General features: G+C 40.3%; 1 protein-coding gene across 2 annotated transcripts in view; it reads left to right on the forward strand.

Annotated features, from left to right (window-relative positions):
* Window positions 1-17,973, forward strand: part of PRDM2 (PR/SET domain 2) — a 47,906-nt gene extending 29,933 nt beyond the window's left edge. For both annotated transcript variants that reach the window (XM_030963630.1, XM_030963631.1), the window contains 2 exons: window positions 11,858-11,968; window positions 12,855-17,973. In XM_030963630.1, coding sequence (XP_030819490.1) covers window positions 11,858-11,968; window positions 12,855-17,218 — 4,475 coding nt within the window. In that variant the 3' untranslated portion in view covers window positions 17,219-17,973. The remainder of the gene's footprint in view (window positions 1-11,857; window positions 11,969-12,854) is intronic.
* The last annotated feature ends 354 nt before the right edge of the window (window positions 17,974-18,327 follow it).

The raw sequence follows: 18,327 nt of genomic DNA on the forward strand, positions 1-18,327 counted from the left end.
TTACAAACCTGCAAAATAGCAAAGAAATTTTATATTTTATTTATTAACCGTTTTGTATATTTTTCAAATGAACAAAAAGAAAAACCGATTGCAAGACTAGAGTCTATTTATTTTTTTCAATCTGTCAATTTATTTTGTCATTCCTGCCAAGAGCCTTACACAGATTGACAGGAATGACTGTTCTGAAGAATTCTACACTTGCTGTGTTGAGTTCCTCAAGGAAATGTTCCAGCAGACTGATTTTCTGCTTCGGTTTATTATCACTTACTGAAACAAGACTCAGTGGCATTTGTAGCTAAAAAATTAGGCAATGTCTGACTATTTTCTAGAAGTGTTTGCTTGCCTTTTAATGTTCCAGCAGACTGACTTTCTGCTTGGGTTTATTATCAGTTATTGAAACAAGATTCAGTGGCATTTGTAGCTAAGAAATTAGGCAATGTATGACCATTTTCTAGAAGTATTTACTTGCCTTTTATACACTTTTCCCCTGGAAAATCACAATATTTATTTGGATCACCAGTGCTTGAGAGTTATTTAGGATGAAGCTTTCTGAGCACTTAGGGGCTTACCAGCTGTTAAGAGTTAATTCTGTTGTTACACTTTGTTATCAGAGTTCTGTGAGAGCTTTTGATTGACTATGATTAATGCTGCAGAACTTCAGAGAGGCACTGTTATTAATGTGCTGATTGACATAACATTATTCTAGTGAGAGTATTATAATAGCTGAAAATCCATCATCTTGATTATTATTGCTGCAAAATGCCATGGAAATGAGTAGTCAGCTATACATTATTGCAACTCTTGTTGAGAGTCAGGTGCCTCACTGGAGTCTCCTCAGATACAGATCTAGTTTTGTTTGGCAGTCCATCAGAAACGATGTGACTGATGTTTGTAAAAGTGATTTAATTCATAGAAATTTGGGAACATTTTCTCAGGCATCACCATTATTCAGGGCTGAGTCCAATGCACACTTCCCTGTGTTGGTGCCAGTAGAACTGCAGCCTGTGAGCTGTGGAGTAAAGCAGCTCAGGGCAGTGGGAGCTGACCTGTCCAGCTGGGAAATGGGATCAGAGTGTTCAAACCCCACCTTTGCCATAGTTGGATCCTTAGCCAGGTCTGGAGACTCTCCTTGGGCTTTTCCCAAGGAGGAGGTCTCACCAAGTGGCAATAAGTTGGGGAAAAAATTGACTTTGCTGCAAAATATTCCCTTTCAAGTTGCAGGTAAAAGCAGCAAGTGCAGTGTTTCTGATCCTATAGACCCTTGTCAGGATTGCAAAAGCAAAGTGGACTTTGTGCTGAAACTTAGCTCATAGCTCTCAAATCCTGAACTATTGGGTGTCTCCCTACTCAGATGCCAGAGCTGGTTTTATTTTCTGGTTCCCTACCAGAAATTGTCCAAGTTATGTTACAGTGACATTTTATTTCTGTAGTCTGTTTTAGTTGTACTAAAACTTCTAGTTTTAACCCATTTAGATCAAATTAAACTTTCATCTCACAAGTAACAGTTAACTGAGCAGAAGACAAGTACATTTGTGCTCTGAGATTTGTTTTCACTGTTTGAAAAATGGAAGAAGTTGCTGTTCCCTGTAATAACTTCATGAGCCTGTGACCTTGCTTGGTGTCACACATGAAGCACATGGCAACTTGCTGTTGTCTGGTTTGGGGCATATTATAAATTTAGAACTTCTGTTGTTGGTCTTGTTAACATGAGCACCAACTGTTGCTGTTGTCCTGTAGCACAGTCCTTTTGAGAAATGGACTGATTGGGCAACTGGAGGATTACAGTTCCTTTGGAAATATAATTCAGTGTATCTCATGTTATCAGAGAAGGCTGACAAGCCTTTCTCTAAGAAAGTATCAGTGGGCTGTGGCTGAAATGAATGAAGCACTTTGTTTCCCCAAGGAAGTGAAGCAAATCTTCCACAATTTCCCAGCAGATAAAAATAATTTGGTGACCATATTGTACATTAAAATGATGAGTTTAGATAGTAATGTCAACATAGTATTATCCTAATTTATCTACTTCTGTAAAGGACCTGCTGTGATATTCTGCCATATGACCTTGGATTTGTCACTCTGAAGCTGGAAGGAGATGAATATTTCCAAATTTAACAGATACAGAGAAGCAGAGTTTTCATGCTGCAGATATGTTTTGACAGGAGCTGGTTATTAACAATTAATGTTCTTTGTTAGGTTGGAGACCCAGTTGAGAAGATGCTGTAATATTTTTAATGGGGACCGGTGGAAAAACACTGCATACCTACCAGTACTGAAGAAGGTTGTACTGAAGAAATAGAATAAGGTTAAAGGAAAGAAATTTGGGGATGGATGTCAAAGAGTGGGTGAAATACACTGTAAAACACAGAGGGGTGATTTTACTGGGAATACTTGGAGAAAAATTTCTGAGCAGTGTCATGTTGCAGACGTGGTAACCATAAATGACATGACAAATTTAAATAAAAATAATAGCAGAACAAATCTGAGTGACTGTCAATGCAAATGTCGAGTGTGACCTTGTGCAGTTGTGAGGGGTTTAATTTTATCCCTGGGAGCTTTAGCATGGTGGGAGCCCTGTCTGTGAGAGGCTTTGCTCCTGTTTCCTCAGGGGTGGGGACTCTTGTTACAGTAATCCTTGGGCTCCTTGGGACACAAAGGCAGCCCTGTCCTGGGGATTGCAGCCTTTGTGCAGCTGTGCTCTCCAGGCAAAGCCAGCACCCCTCTTCAGGCTAACATTTGGATCAGTGGGTTTGTGGTTTTCCCTGCAGTGACAGCGTTTCTTGTGTGGCATAGAGGCAAAATTGCTGTGGATAGCAAAGCACCACCTTGATCAGCTGTGTGAGAAGGGCTTTGGGTCTGCAGTGGACTCAAAAATCCTTTCTTTATATTCTTTTTTTTTAATGTCACTTATTTGTGTTACTGCTGCTGGATTGGAACATACCTGGTTTGTCAAAGAGCAGAATAAAATGGCAGGTAAAGGCCTAAGTAGTTACTTTTGAAGGTAACTTAGCTAAAACCACAGATATTTTTGATGTGATCCTCTCAAATGTTCAGTGATCCAAATAGGGCCATGACAAATATTTGGGGTTTTATTACAGATAAAGGCAGACTGATCTAGTAGTGTTCATTTTAAACTTGCTTTACAAGTACAAGTATTTGTGTGAAGGCTTTCATTTGCATTACCTTTAAATGCTGCTGTCAATATAGGTGATATTTCTAATTATTTGAGAGTAACTTCATTTCACAAACATTTTGGAGCAAGCTCTAGTGACTGGAAGCAACATTTTCTGGGCTTAGATAAAAGCTCTGATTGGTTAAAGCAGAGATTTAAATTTAGACATTCTCTGTATTAAATACACAATTTGGGTGCTCTATTTTTATCTGAATTTTAAATAAAAACTGGCTAAATATAGAGAACAGTTATTTCTGGAAAGTGTGTGTGCCAGCTGACATTTCTTTTGCTGCTGCTTTTGTCTTAATGCTTAGCAAAACAAAAGCTCGTGGAATAGAAGTACAGAGAAGAATGTTCATCATGTTTTCTGTCCTGGGCTGGCTGTGGGAGCTGTGGCAGCCATGGAGCAGCTTGCTGGGAATTTGTAGTGAATGAGGGGAGGCAGGAATATACCAAGAGTTGGAGTGATTGAGCAAGTCTAGAGCAAGTCTGGTCCCATATTTTTGTCCCCTTTCTACTGTTTTAGAAATTTTGGCGTAAGGGCAGAAATAACATTTTCAAATCTTGCTAGGATTAAAGCTCTACATTTAATTATTTATACTTAATTGTTCCATCACAGCTCTTGTGTGGGTTAAAATTGCATGGAATTAAACCTTTGTTTACCATGCCTTGTAATTGTTGGGTGACATTCTGTACTACTTAAGTCATTATAAGTCTTGTAGTCTGTAAATTTAAGACTTCCTGGGATGTGCACTCAGGTTAGTCAGAAGGCAGAACATGTTGGGGATTGGAATGAGATGCTGCAAGAGTGGATGACATACTCTGACAGACAGTATGAACTGGTTTTGTCTCTTGTCTGGTACAAAGTTATGGTACATAATTTAATTTACAAAAGCTAACTTGTATGAAGAAGACTAGAGACAGCTCATAGTTCAGCTGGTAGGGATTGGTTTAATCCCACACATTTAACACAGGCTTCCCACTCAGAGTTTTTCACCAGTTTTTTAAAATCTGTTTATCTGAAATTTGTGAACAGTGTCAAATTTTCTATCCCCCTAACTCTGTATAATGGCAATAGATTCCCTTCTGCTCCTTACAAACTGTTGGGTCATTTCTTTTGGCATGGCACACCTGTGGTGTCATCCTCACATTTCTTGTGCTGACTGCCATAATTCCAGAAGTTTGTGGTGAGACACAGTAACATGATCTTCAGTGCTATCATTAAAGTGGAGACTTTGCCAAACATTTGCAGAAATTGGTGTTTTAAATAGCCCAGCTCAGAATTTTCCTATGCTTTCCATGGCAACAAGTTCATCTGTTATGCAAATGTCACTTTAACAGTCTCTGTCAGTGCATGGCTCAGTTTCTTTCCTGCAAAAAGTGTATTTAGTGCTTGGTACAAATAGTTCATGCACAGTGTGGAGCATGTACCTCTTCAGGTGTCCTGAAACACCTTCCCAAGGTGTTCATCACCCCTTTTATATTGTGGTTGGAAAATGCAGTCATTAAAATGTGCTCTTTGTGAGTGCAATGATGGTTAATGGGTAGCATTAGGCTTATACAACAGTTTGGTATTAATAGAATTGCTGTGAAGTTTGGCTTCCTCTTTCTCCTGCTCCTACTGGGTAAGCTTGAAAGTGTCTTTTTATGGAAGAAGAGATGCAAGTTCTGCTGGAAAAAATTACAGAGAAACCTTTGCTCACTGCATTTGCCCATAATCTGTAGATAATTCACAAGACTTTTCTGTACTATATAGCTGTATCTTTTCTTCCTCTCCAGCTTTATTTGATATATTAGGTCTGGGCAGATTGACAGTACAGAACCATGATCCTCTGCAGCTCTGAAATATTCTTGTGGTTCTCAGGAGCTGGAGGTTAAAATTCTCTTGTGATTGTTTTTGTTTCATTTGCTTAACAATAAAAGTTATGCCTACACAAAGGAGTTGGATCTGGTAACTTTATAATGGCATTGCAAGAAGTATTTGCACTCCACCAAATACTTAAAATGATGACAGATTGAAGAAAACAGGGTAATAAAAGCTTTTCCATTTTGCTTTTTTCTGCAGGTTTTCATACCTACCTGCCAGCACTGTTGAAATAGGCCTCTTAATGGTACTGTGTGTGGAGCCATTTACATTTAAATGACATCTCTGTTAATGAGGTGTTTAAAAAATTGATCTGTGGCTTGAATTTCACCCTAAAACTTGCTGGATATGCTGACTTTGCCTCTAAAATTTTTCATTTTAGCAAGATTCAGTACTGAAAAAGGAGGTTTTCATGTGTATCTACCACCAGTGCTTGGGATGATCTGTAGCCAAAGTGGGAAATGCTCCTAGCACAGGGTATCTATCTTACACTGACAGAGAAACAAAAATTAAAAGCTTTTTGTGGATTGTGGGGAAAAATTACTCAGAAATCATCACCAAAGGTGTTCTGTGGCAGCATTGGAATTTCTGAGCTGTGGGCTCTTGGGAAGCCTCTGTTTGGGTTTTGGAGCCTGTTTTGTTGCTAGTACAAGGGTGTTTTTCTCCAGAGCACTTGGTAGGCAGCAGTTTCATGGGAGCTTTAGGGTTCCAAAGCCATTCCCTCCCAAGGTAATGAGTGTGTCTGTTCAGAGGTACTTGGAGTTCCAAGCTAAGCTTGCTGGAATCCTTTTAAAGCTGTGCTTAACTGCAAGTACTTAAAAGGAACTTTGAGATATTGTTATATTAACAGTAATATTGTGGAAGAAATTGATGTTACAACATTTAAGCAATGTTTGTTTAAATAAGATTGAAATAAGAATTGTTGGGGCTTTTTCTTTCAAGGTTGCAATCTTTTTATTCTTAGCCTAATACCAGGATTTTTACTGTTTTCACTCTTGCTTCCTTTTTCTCCTGTAATTTGTAGTGTGACATTTTGAACCTCAGCTATCCTAGATCACTTAAAACTTTGGACAGCAATTTAAAAAGGATTTAATTAGCAGAATCTAGGAGCTGGTGGATGCTGTGAGTGAGACACTGAGCCAGGTGCTGGATGGGCAGCAGGGAGCCTGGGCTGTCTCCTCTGAAATGTGGCTCTTGGCTTAGACATTGGAATAAAATATTTGCATAACTTTGTGGGTTTGAGGTCATGTTTCTGGCAAATTTCTGTAATCCTCCTGATTATAGAAATAATCCTCATATACATTCATTTTATATATATCAGACATGTGCTTACAAGGTTTCCCTGAATGTTGGGAGTTCTTGGCAGTCTCAGTGGCTCAGAGCAGCCCTTAACACACAGCAGTGTTGCCCTTTATTCAGCCAGGTGCTTTTTGATTTGTCTGCTGTGTGAGCAAGTGCTGGTAGAGAATAATGAAAGATTTTGTGAATAATGGAAGAACTAAAAAAAAAAAAAACCAAACCCAAAAAAAGCCCCCAACAAACAAAAAGCAAAACTAAGTGCGAAGAGAGAAACATATTTAAAGAACAGCCTTATTATTCACATATTAATAATGAGCATTTTGAATTAAACAGCATTTTTTGGTGCCTAGTTACCTTACTGTATAATGAATCCAACTTACTAAATATATAAGGTCTTTAACACCCATGTGCTGTGCCATTCACAGTTGGACAAGGTTCTAAGGAGTCACTGCAACATTTTTTTGCATTTTGTTGAGCACCTCCAGCCAATGCAACTTGGATTTAATTTTTTGAAGCAAGTTATGCTGTTCTTTTGGATATAGCATTCTGTGTGTGAAAAAGGCATTTGTGTGTTCTGGCCTGTCTGCAGAACAAACAACTGCTCAGATTTTTACTGATGGTCTGAAGGCTTAAGGAATTTATTTTGAAAAACATGACATCAACCAGCATTCTAGATACAAGAACAGATGAATTCTGGTGCACAGCAAGCTGTTTCTCAAATTAAAATTCAAGTTGTTAAAAGTATGACAAAATTCATTAATCAAAAGAATATAGAAATGATAGTGCAGTTGTTTTATGCTGATTTTTCCAACAGAATGTTTAACTTGAATATTCACTTAATCTTTATTCAATTCTTTTTAATGCCAAAGTACTGATTTAGTTTTTTTTCAATAGGAGAAAATGATTAGAAGTTGTTTTATAGAATTGTAGCAGCTCTTGCATGGGATTGATGCAGACTTTAATCTTAACCAGGTCCAAGGGGTTAGCTGGTGAGTTTGTTATTACACTGTGATTCACACATGAAACTGTGTGGCATTGTCAGTGTAATGTTCCATTTTGTCTTTTCTCTTCAGCCACAGCCTTGCCAAGTGCTGCCCTTGTCTGTCCTCTAAAAAATAGTTTTCAGGGGGTCTCTGAGAGAGCTTCTCCACTGTTTACCAGGAGACTTGAGATTTGGGCAGATTTCTGTTGTAGGTCTGAGATTTGGGCAGGTTTCTGTGGTAGGTTTGAGATTTGGGCAGGTTTCTGTGGTAGGTCTGAGATTTGGGCAGGTTTCTGTGGTAGGTTTGAGATTGGGCAGGTTTCTGTGGTAGGTCTGAGATTTGGGCAGGTTTCTGTGGTAGGTCTGAGATTTGGGCAGGTTTCTGTGGTAGGTCTGAGATTGGGCAGGTTTCTGTGGTAGGTTTGAGATTTGGGCAGGTTTCTGTGGTACTTTTTTAGCACTCATGGGTAAGGTCTGGGTGTGTTACTGGACTGCAGTTAGTTGTTGGCTGCAGATCTCAAAGAAGTAATAGTAATTTCAGTTCATACCAATTATTCTTTTCCCTTATTGACCCAAGAATTTTGGGGAGACAAGTGTCCACATGTATTTCTGTAAGAGATTGAAGCAGTGTTTGAGCTCAGATGTGAATGTCCTTCTTACTTTATGATCTCAGCTGTGAACATGTTTGGTGCTGCAGTTAAAGGTTATTAAAGACAATGGCATCTTGTACAGTTGAGCAATATTTAATTATAGAGTTCAGCTCCAAGTGTATGGAAAGACTGTGTTAAATGTCTTCCCTCCCAGCTTTTGAGAAGGCTTATTCCATCCCACCAGAAATAACTCTGTGGTTTAATAATCCCATTAGTAGTTTGGTTAACAACAAAAGTCTGAGCCCAGCTAACTGTAGGTTCTTCAGAGGTGTCTTGGTTTTATCAATAAAATGAAGGATGGGCAAATAAAGATTACTTCTCTCTTACACTGTTACTCTGTTGTTATCTGAAGTGCTCCAGAATTAGTGGGAGTGCTGATGACCTGGCCATTGGCAGTAGCATGAGTTCTCCTGTGCCTGTTGCAATGTTACAAAGGGATTGTGAAGGTGTGAAGGCTGAGCCATCTTCCAGCAGAAGTAGAGAGAAAAAGGAGCCCTATTGAAAGTTGCAAGACAAATTACAAATTGGTGAATTCCTCTTTTGATCTTCATCACTACAGACAAGTTCCTACTTTCCATCTGTTTATTTCATTCATTTTCCTTTGCATCTTTCTTTTACAATTCTTCTAAAGCACATACACACATATTAAGTTCTGCCCTTCATTTATTCTTTTGTCATTGTTTCCATTTCACTTTCCCTGTGTTTCATTCCTGTATCTTTCTTGTTTAGACCAAGTGGAGGATCCAGCTGGCAGTAGCAGCCATGTAGGACCCTTCAGGAACCTGATGGTAAGTGCACGTGTGTACTTATACTCAGGCTTCCACCAGGTTCTGTGTTCAGAGCATTTCCCCTCCTGCAGGCTTCAGTTCATTCCTGACCTCTGAAACAATAAGAAAACCAAGGGACAGGCCTTGAACTACTCATTGATACCCTTTATATCAGCAGTAGATTGTGTTTTTATTGGAAATGTGCAGGAAGAAAATTCCAGTTCATATGGATTTTAAAAGCACTTTGAGAACTCATGAGAGAAAGTCTATCAACAGACATTTACAAAAGGTTCTGAAATCCAGATATATGAAAACTGGGAGAGCATAGCAGTGAAGTATCACCTATTACTCTGCTCTTAAATTCTCTTGCTGGGCACGTGCTGTTGAATGGTCAGGACCATGAAATTGTGCATCTGGGGCAGTCACTGTCGTGTTTCAGTGCAGTGAATTCTTTGAACCTTTTCAAAGAAAGCTGCAGCCTAGAGGATGAACAAACTAAAGCCATCTACAATGGTTTGGTGTCTCTCATTGATTTGTGGCAGAAATTGATCTGACACATCTGAAATGTTGTGTGTGCACAAGAAGTTTGTTCACTGTTTAGAGAAAGGGTGAGTTGGGTGCTTGGGTGAATCCTCTCTTCAAATGCATCAGTGCTCAAAGGCCAAGAACTTGAAACATCTCCAGCTGTATCATGGAACAGGTTACATCATGAGCAAGTTGCATCTCTTTTTAGGACTGGCAGAACTTGCAAATGCTCTGCTTTCCATCAGTAGCATAAGGTATGTGACACAAGTACCTTGATGTTGTGTGAAAATCCTGCTTTTGTAGTGATTTCTCAGGTTATCATTGGATTTGAGGTACTATAAATTTTATATTCTATAAACTGATGACACTTTGAAACATATCTGCATGCTTTAGAGCTTGGGATTTGTGTTGGTGCCTTTTCATACTTTACCTCACCCTTGAAAGAGCACAGTATATGGTCAATAAAGTTAGAAAAAAGAATTAGTTTGGTCTTGGTTTGAAGACTTGGGTGGTAACCTGTTGTTGTGCTGAAATTCAGGGCTACTGTAGAGTTAGATACAGAATTGCACTGTGGGAGGAAAAAGTGTCTGAGCACATGTCAGGTTTGGCAGGTGAGAGGGGTCAAGATACTGAGAGTGGTCTTCAGATGACAAGTGGTTTGCAAAAAATTTGAGTTCTTAAGGTTCTAGGAATTATGTATGATTTCTTATGTCGCTCATAAGGTGTATTGTGATGCATGTTTGAGTCCTAGGAATGTGTTGAAATCTTACATTTCCACTTTTTCCCTAGAAGTGGAACTGTTGGATTGTGTTACTGAACATTCCCAGAGAATTTCAAGTGACTTGGGAGATACTTCTGGAAACTACTTTGGTATCCTTCATGCTCAGATCTTGGTGTAGTGTTGGTTGTAATTATGAACATTAGAGATGCTGATAATAAAAAAATGGTGTTTAAATTGGACTTTCAGTAGCTTGTCATGCAAGGAAAGATGTGCTTTAACTTCCTCATGCCTATGTGAGCACCCAAGTATGTGCTAAATCTTCTGACAGTCACAGGTTTTTGGTATAAAAGCAAAATTCAATGTGGAGTTGCTCAAACAATCCAGGATAGTCCTTTATGGCAGGTTAGACTTGGGCATCATAACAATAATTGAGGATATTCAGAGAAAATTGCTAGTTCACTTTGGGGAGGATGTGTGTGTCTTGTCTAAAGGTGACAAAAATTCAGTCTGAGTGACTATTGTCAGGTTATAGGACTAAAATCTGTTAAATTAGATAAGAAATAAAAAAGGTTTATTATATACATAATACTGAAACACATTGGAATTTGGGGGTGGCCTATAAAATCTGAGCTCCTTGAGAGGAAATATAGATAATTATTTAGTTTGTTCAAATCAAAACAAGTGTTTCATTTTAAAGCTGAGGCTGTCTGAGCTGTTCTCTTGGGGGGTTATGTGTACTTGGAACTTCCTGGAACAGAGGAGCTTTTTTTTTAAAGGCATTTCAGTTTCTTGGCTCAGGATGGGAAAAATTTTTTCAAGGGGTAAAAAGGAGGAGTTTGACAGGATTGTGACGTGGAAGAATGTGCTTCTAACTAGGAAATGGATTTAGGGCTGTGATGGACATTTCTGATCAGAGGGAAGGGGCAGTGTGTTATAAAGTAGCATTTTGTGTGTTAGAGGGGGCACAGGAGGAGTTGGGATTGCTGCTTCTGGACATTTCTTCCCAAGAGTTGTGTGTAGAACTGTGGAGTCTCAGTGGTTTCTGTATTCTGTGTGGAGACTACAGTCTGCAGTGAAGTGAATGAAAATCCATAAAATTTCATTTGTTATTACACACCCCATTTCATAATTCCTGTATGTTATAGGCCTGAATCTATAACATTAATGGCAAAACTCAGCAGTAGTTTGTAGTGGAGTGGAAAATGAAGTTTTCAGTGTGTTTACATCTTACAGTACTGGTCAGGTCTTGGCATATAATGCCCTTTTGTGTTCATCATCCTCTGCAACTAGTACATCCTTCTTCATTTTGCTGACAGAAAGTGGTAACTTGAAAGTGGTGTTTGTGTCAGGACCCATCCAAATACCTTCAGCATTTTCTGTTACCCAGTTCCATCTCATTTGGTTGTACTGCTTTTGCCCTGTTTGTCAAGCTCATGCTGCTTTCACTCTTCTCATGATGTTATTACTTCGCTGTTTTTATCATAACTCTTCTCATCATTCAGAATGTTGATACAATGAAAATAAACCTCTATGGGTTTCTGTTTTGTAAGGTCTTCCAATTAACATTGGGATTAATAGTATATGAAGAGATTTTCTATTTTCCATACACTTCTGTGAGATACAGGAATTTAGTGGCCATATTAAGGCATTGGGTAGCTGCATGATGTGAGGTGCTTAATCCTGGACAGGTAGTTTGTTCTTGCTGTGAAAGTGAGGAAGGTATTTCAGTGTCTGAAGTTTTTTACCTGAATGCTGTCTGTTCTCCTACAGGGTCTCTACAGGAGTTTGTTATACTCCAAAGCTGAGGGTTTAAATCTGCCACTGATACATGACAAATAAAAATTGTTAAGCAAGAATAATAAATGCTTTTTTCCCACTAGGAAAGAAGAAGACTCAGGAAGGTAAAAACAAGGGGAAGAAGGCAGCAGATACAAAACAGAAAAAGACTGATTTGGATTCTACTTCTGCAGATATGAGGGATTCTAAAGAAGGTGAGTTCTCAAGTGTCTTATTTTTTCCTTCTTTTTATCTTTTTGAAGCAAAGGATGCTTGTCATGTTTAGTACATTAGCAGCTTATCTTACTGTAGCAAAGTGAACATGTTTGTATTGTTTGCCCCAATTGTTTTACTAGTTAGGAACTTGGCTATTAGAGGCATGTCATTAAATATGCAGCTCTGACCACAGGGAAAATTAATGTGCTACAAAATTGAGACATAAACACAAACTCCTTAGAAGATAATAGCAGAGCAAAATCCTTATTCTAGTGTCTTTGGAGCTTAGTTTCATGATCATTATTTATTGCTAATTAACAAAGTCAGTACCAAGGGGGGAAAAAGACACTCATAATTCTTTTGACCCATAACTCTTCCGTTCCTTCCCTCTGTTGTCCCTTCTGCTGGCACCACTGCTCAGGTGTCTTATGGCCCAGCTAAGGAATGGAGAAGGATTTTTTGCTCTGTAATGTACCCACTTAGGCAGCATTGTGGGGATTGGCAGCAAAGGTCTTTTCCCAGAATCATCAGAGAAGATTTTGGGCTGGAAGGGACCTTAAAGTTATCTTCTTGCAGCCCCCTGCCATGGGCAGGGACACCTTTCACTAGACAAGGTTGCTCAGAGCCCCATCCACCCTGGCCTTCTTTCCTTCAGCAATGGATATCCCTGAGAACAGATAGGTAGGACTTGCATGCAGGAAAACATCCATCCACACGAGTAAATAAATGAGAAGTGGTGATATTGTCTTGGGTCAGGAATGTTGGATATGTTGTGCTAGAAGAAAAAATGAGAAGAAAGGTGTAGCACATCCTGAAGTGTTTGGTAAAAATATCTCCTGAAGTGTTTGGTAAAAATATTTTCTTTATTGTACTCTTGTATTCCAGGTCATAAAGAGGAAGATGAAACTCCTTCTGTTTCTGCTGTGCTGTCTCTGGAACAAACAGCTGTGATTCAGGAGATGGTAAATCAGGATGTCCTTCCAAAGCTGATGATCCCCAGTCCCACCAACGAAACACAAGTGGTAACTGAAGACAAACAAGGAGAAGCCATAAACTGTGCATCAGATGATTTAGATGACGATGAAGAGGAGGATGAAGAAGAGGAGGATGAAGAGGAGATAGAAGATACCAATATGCCTAAAGAAAATGCTGAAATGCCTTTGATATGTGAAGAAAAGTTGGACTCCATGGAAGAACAAAAGAGTACATCAGAGGAATCTCCAGAAAGCTCTCCAAAGAAAAAACTCGTGGTGAAAATTCCAAAAGCAGAGGGGGAATCCAACGGTGATGTTCAGGAAACATTCATGTTTCCTTGCCAGCATTGTGAGAGGAAGTTTACAACAAAGCAAGGACTCGAGCGCCACATGCACATCCACATCTCCACCCTGAGCCACGCGTTCAAGTGCCGCTACTGCGGGAAAGCCTTCGGCACTCAGATCAACAGGCGCAGGCACGAGCGACGCCACGAGGCCGGGCCCAAAAGGAAACCATTCCTCACACTGACCTCCTCACAACACTTGGATAATGTTGCTGATAACCAAGTGATTGTGGATGATGGTCTTAAAGATGACCTGAATGTTTCCAGTCTTGTGCAGGACTCTGTTGTCTTGGATTCTGAGAAAGTTTCCCAGGAAATGTCAAACTCCGCGTTTGCCGAGGAGAATAAGGAGCCCAAAGAATTGCATCCGTGCAAATACTGCAAGAAGGTTTTTGGTACTCACACCAACATGAGGAGGCATCAGCGTAGGGTTCACGAGCGTCATCTTATTCCCAAAGGTGTCAGGAGAAAAGGGTTCTTCACTGAAGAGCCACCTCTCCCAACAGAGCCAGCCCCAGCAGTCCAGAGTGTGTACACAGCGAGCACAGAAATAGAAGAGGAAGGTGAAGGAGATGATGTCTATCTTATGGATATATCCAGCAATATCTCTGAGAATTTAAATTACTATATTGATGGGAAAATTCAGTCCAACAGCAACACTAGCAATTGTGACGTGATTCAGATGGAGTCCAACTCTGCAGACTTGTATGGATTGAATTGTATAATCAGTCCGGTCACAGTGGAAATTTCCACAAATTTAAAGGTTACACAAACACATGTGAATGAACCTCCTAAGGAACCCTCTAGCAGTGGGAGCAGTGAATCCAAAAAGAGAAGAACTGCCAGCCCTCCTCTTGTACCAAAAATAAAAACTGAAATAGACCCAGAACCTATAACTCCTACTAGTTCTTTAAATCTTCCTCTTAGCATTTCAACAGAAAGCTTACCTTTTCATAAAGAAAAAGGGGTTTATTTGTCATCAAAATTAAAGCAGCTTCTTCAGACACAGGACAGTAAGAAGATGACTCCATCAAGTGAAATCCCTAAAATAGGACCTTCTGTTACATCATCATCTGTTTTGCCTCCAGTATCCAGCAGGTTTAAAAGAAGGACCAGCTCTCCTCCCAGCTCTCCACAGCACAGTCCAGTGCTTCGAGACTTTGTCAAATCAGGTGAGGGAAGAACTGTGTGGAATGATAATATTAGGAGTTCAAAAATGCCAAAGTTAGAAAGCCACAGCAACTCACCTGCTTGGAGCTTGACTGGAAGGGAGGACAAAGAGACTTTGAGCCCTCATTGCTTTGAAGAATATAAAATATCAAAAGACTGGACAGCAGCTCCAACTTTTGGCAATGTGTGCAACCAGCAGCCCCTGGATTTATCCAGCGGTATGAAACAAAGGTCTGATGTCAAAAGCAAGACTCAGGTTCCCTGGGAATCTGTTTTAGATCTGAGTGTGCATAAGAAGCCTTGCAGCGATGCTGAAATTAGGGAATGCAAAGAAAACTCCACACATGCGACGTGCAGTGGTGTTAAGAAGAAGAAGCCCACCACGTGCATGCTGCAGAAGGTTCTGCTGAACGAGTACAACGGGACGGACGCAGCCCCGGAGCAGCCGGGCACCGACAGCCCCGGCGCGGCCCCGCAGCCTCCGGCCGAGCCCGACACTGATCCCGCTCCCTCAGCAGCATCTTCCAGTGACACTCAGCCCCTCAGCTCCTCTGCTGCCTCCCCTGTGCCACAGGCACCTGCTGCACCTGCTGTGTGCCAGCTGCCCCCGTTGTTAACGCCCACCAACCCCCCCCCCCCGCCGCCCTGCCTGCCCGTGTTAACCGTGGCCACGTCGCCTCCCCCCCTGCTCCCACCCATGCCCTTACCCATTCCAGATGTCTCTGCCAGTGCCACTAACACCTCCTCCTGTCCTTCACCACTCTCCAACACTACTACCCAGTCCCCACTACCAGTTCTTTCACCTACAGTTTCTCCTTCTCCATCCCCAGTCCCTTCTGTTGAACCTCTTATTTCTGCTGCTTCACCTGGCCCCCCTACACTGTCTTCCTCATCTTCCTCCTCCTCTTCCTCCTCTTTCTCATCCTCTTCCTCCTCATCGTCTCCATCTCCACCTCCTCTTTCTGTGGTTTCTTCTGTTGTTTCCTCTGCTGATAACCTTGAAAGTTCTCTCCCAATAATAAAACAGGAAGAAGCTGAAAGTGAGCAGCAGAAAGCGAGAGAAGAGCCTCATACTTCAAGTGAATCAGGAGTAGTGCAGGAAACCTTCAACAAGAGCTTTGTGTGCAATGTCTGCGAATCACCTTTTCTTTCCATTAAAGACCTAACGAAGCATTTATCCATTCATGCTGAAGAATGGCCCTTCAAATGTGAATTCTGTGTACAGCTTTTTAGGGATAAAACAGACTTGTCAGAACATCGCTTTCTGCTTCATGGAGTAGGGAATATCTTTGTTTGTTCAGTGTGTAAAAAGGAATTTGCTTTTTTGTGCAATTTGCAACAGCATCAACGGGATCTCCATCCAGACAAAGAGTGCACACATCATGAATTTGAAAGTGGGACTTTGAGACCCCAGAATTTTACTGACCCCAGTAAGGCAAATGCAGAGCACATGCAGAACCTGCCAGAAGATTCTTTGGAACCTTCAAAAGAGGAGGAAGATGAAGATCTAAATGATTCTTCTGAAGAGCTTTATACTACTATAAAAATAATGGCTTCTGGAGTGAAATCTAAAGATCCAGATGTCCGTATGGGCCTCAATCAACACTACCCAAGCTTTAAACCACCTCCGTTCCAGTATCACCATCGTAATCCTATGGGGATTGGAGTTACTGCAACAAACTTCACAACCCATAATATCCCACAGACTTTTACTACTGCCATTCGATGCACAAAATGTGGCAAAAGTGTTGATAACATGCCTGAGTTACACAAACACATACTGGCCTGTGCATCTGCTAGTGATAAAAAGAGATACACACCCAAAAAAAATCCAGTCCCCCTGAAACAGACAGTGCAGCCTAAGAATGGCATGGTGGTCATTGCTGGGCCTGGGAAGAACGCCTTCAGACGAATGGGTCAGCCTAAAAGACTCAATTTCAATGTGGAGATTAGCAAAATGTCCTCCAATAAACTAAAAATAAGTGCATTGAAAAAGAAAAACCAGCTCGTACAGAAAGCTATCCTGCAAAAAAAGAAATCTGCTCAGCAGAAGGCAGAACTGAAAAATAACCCATCCGAGACAGACTCTCACATCTGCCCCTACTGTAACAGAGAGTTCACTTACATTGGGAGTTTGAACAAGCACGCATCATACAGCTGCCCCAAAAAACCCATCTCTCCCTCCTCCAAAAAGAATTCTTCCAAAAAAAGTGCAGCTTCTTCACCTGCAAACAGTGACAAAGGCAGCAACCAGCGCAGGCGAACAGCGGACGCAGAAATCAAAATGCAGAGCACTCAGCCTCACCTGGGCAAGACCAGAGCACGAACCTCAGGACCTGCACAGCTCCAGCTCCCTTCTGCCTCCTTCAAATCCAAACAAAACGTTAAATTTGTACCTTCCATGCGATCTAAAAAGCCAAATTCATCTTCATCCTTGAGGAACTCTAGTCCTGTAAGAGTGTCTAAAATGTCCCATGTTGATGGGAAAAAAACTAAGGTGGTTTCTAAGAACAATTCCTCTGGAATCTCCAGCAAAGCCTCCCGGAAATTGCACGTCAGAATACAAAGGAATAATAAAGCTGTTTTGCCAAGTAAATCTGCTGTGGCAAGTAAGAAAAAGGCAGACAGGTTCAGTGTAAAATCTAGAGAGAGGATTGGAGGACCAATCACACGGAGTCTGCAGCAGGCAGCAAATGCAGAAGCAGCAGAAAACAAAAGAGATGAAAGCAGTACAAAGCAAGAACTGAAAGATTTCAGGTAAGCATTTAATTTGAAGTTGAAACAACCCAGGAACACGTTGCTTGCTGTTTTGCTTGCTGGTCTTTTTTTTTTTTTTTGTCTTTTTTTTTCATCTTTTTTTTTGAGTTTCTCATGCTTAAATAAAAAAAGAAGTTGCATTTCCTAAAACATGGATGAGCAGCTTACTGATGCTGGGGTATGATGTACATACTTGATGCATTTTGTCATGTCATGAAATTATACACGGTTTGTATAGAGAATGTCTTTAATTATAAACTGAAATGAAAACTCTGGAAAAAAAATGTCAATACCTGAGTGCAAATAAACTTCATGTCATTAAACTCAATGTTATTGGAGACACTGACCTTGTATTTGGTATCTGACATCTAAGGTAGCCCAGAAGCATTCTAGATTTATTTATGGTGGTTCACTAAGTTAAAAAATATGACTGCATTCTTTACTCACTAAAATAACTTGCTTTGGTTTGTAATAAAAAGCATTCTCTGCATATATATATATATATGAAAGAAACAAACCACGACCAAATACTTCAGAAATGTATGTGCATACGGACTGAGATCATAAAATACTTAATATAAGGGAAATAGACATGTAAGAAAAGTTACATGAACATGTAAATTTGTTAGAAGTATCATGCTTTTTATGTTTCACTATAAAACTTTATAATTAAAGTTCTATTTCTTTTTGAGAAGAAGCATTTTAATCACAAGAAAGGGTAATCCTTCAATAAATAAATAAAAAATCTTAATCTACGTGCCTGAGTCCCGATTTACGTCTTCATGTAGTCTCTCAAATCAATAGTATATTTTGCACAGTGTTTATAACCTTTGTTACCTTGCTCCTGCCCTGTTTTTCTTGGAAACAGGAGTCTGATTTGCTGAGGAACTTTCACAAAGCTCACTGGTAATTAAGAGTTCTTTTGGGGTTGGTAATTGCAGCGCCTGGCTGTGATTAACGCCAGATTTAGGGCCAAGGGTAGGGTTTTTGAATGGAAAGGAGGGGGAGGAACTGGCAGCCTCTGTCAGAACAAGTAGAGCAGGATCTGTTCATTGTCAAAATCCAAACTGTTCACAGCTTGTGTGTCTTACAGTGAAGATCTCCAAATAGTGA

The sequence above is a fragment of the Camarhynchus parvulus genome, chromosome 21, assembly GCF_901933205.1.
Source record: "Camarhynchus parvulus chromosome 21, STF_HiC, whole genome shotgun sequence".
NCBI classification, from domain to species: Eukaryota; Metazoa; Chordata; class Aves; order Passeriformes; family Thraupidae; genus Camarhynchus; species Camarhynchus parvulus.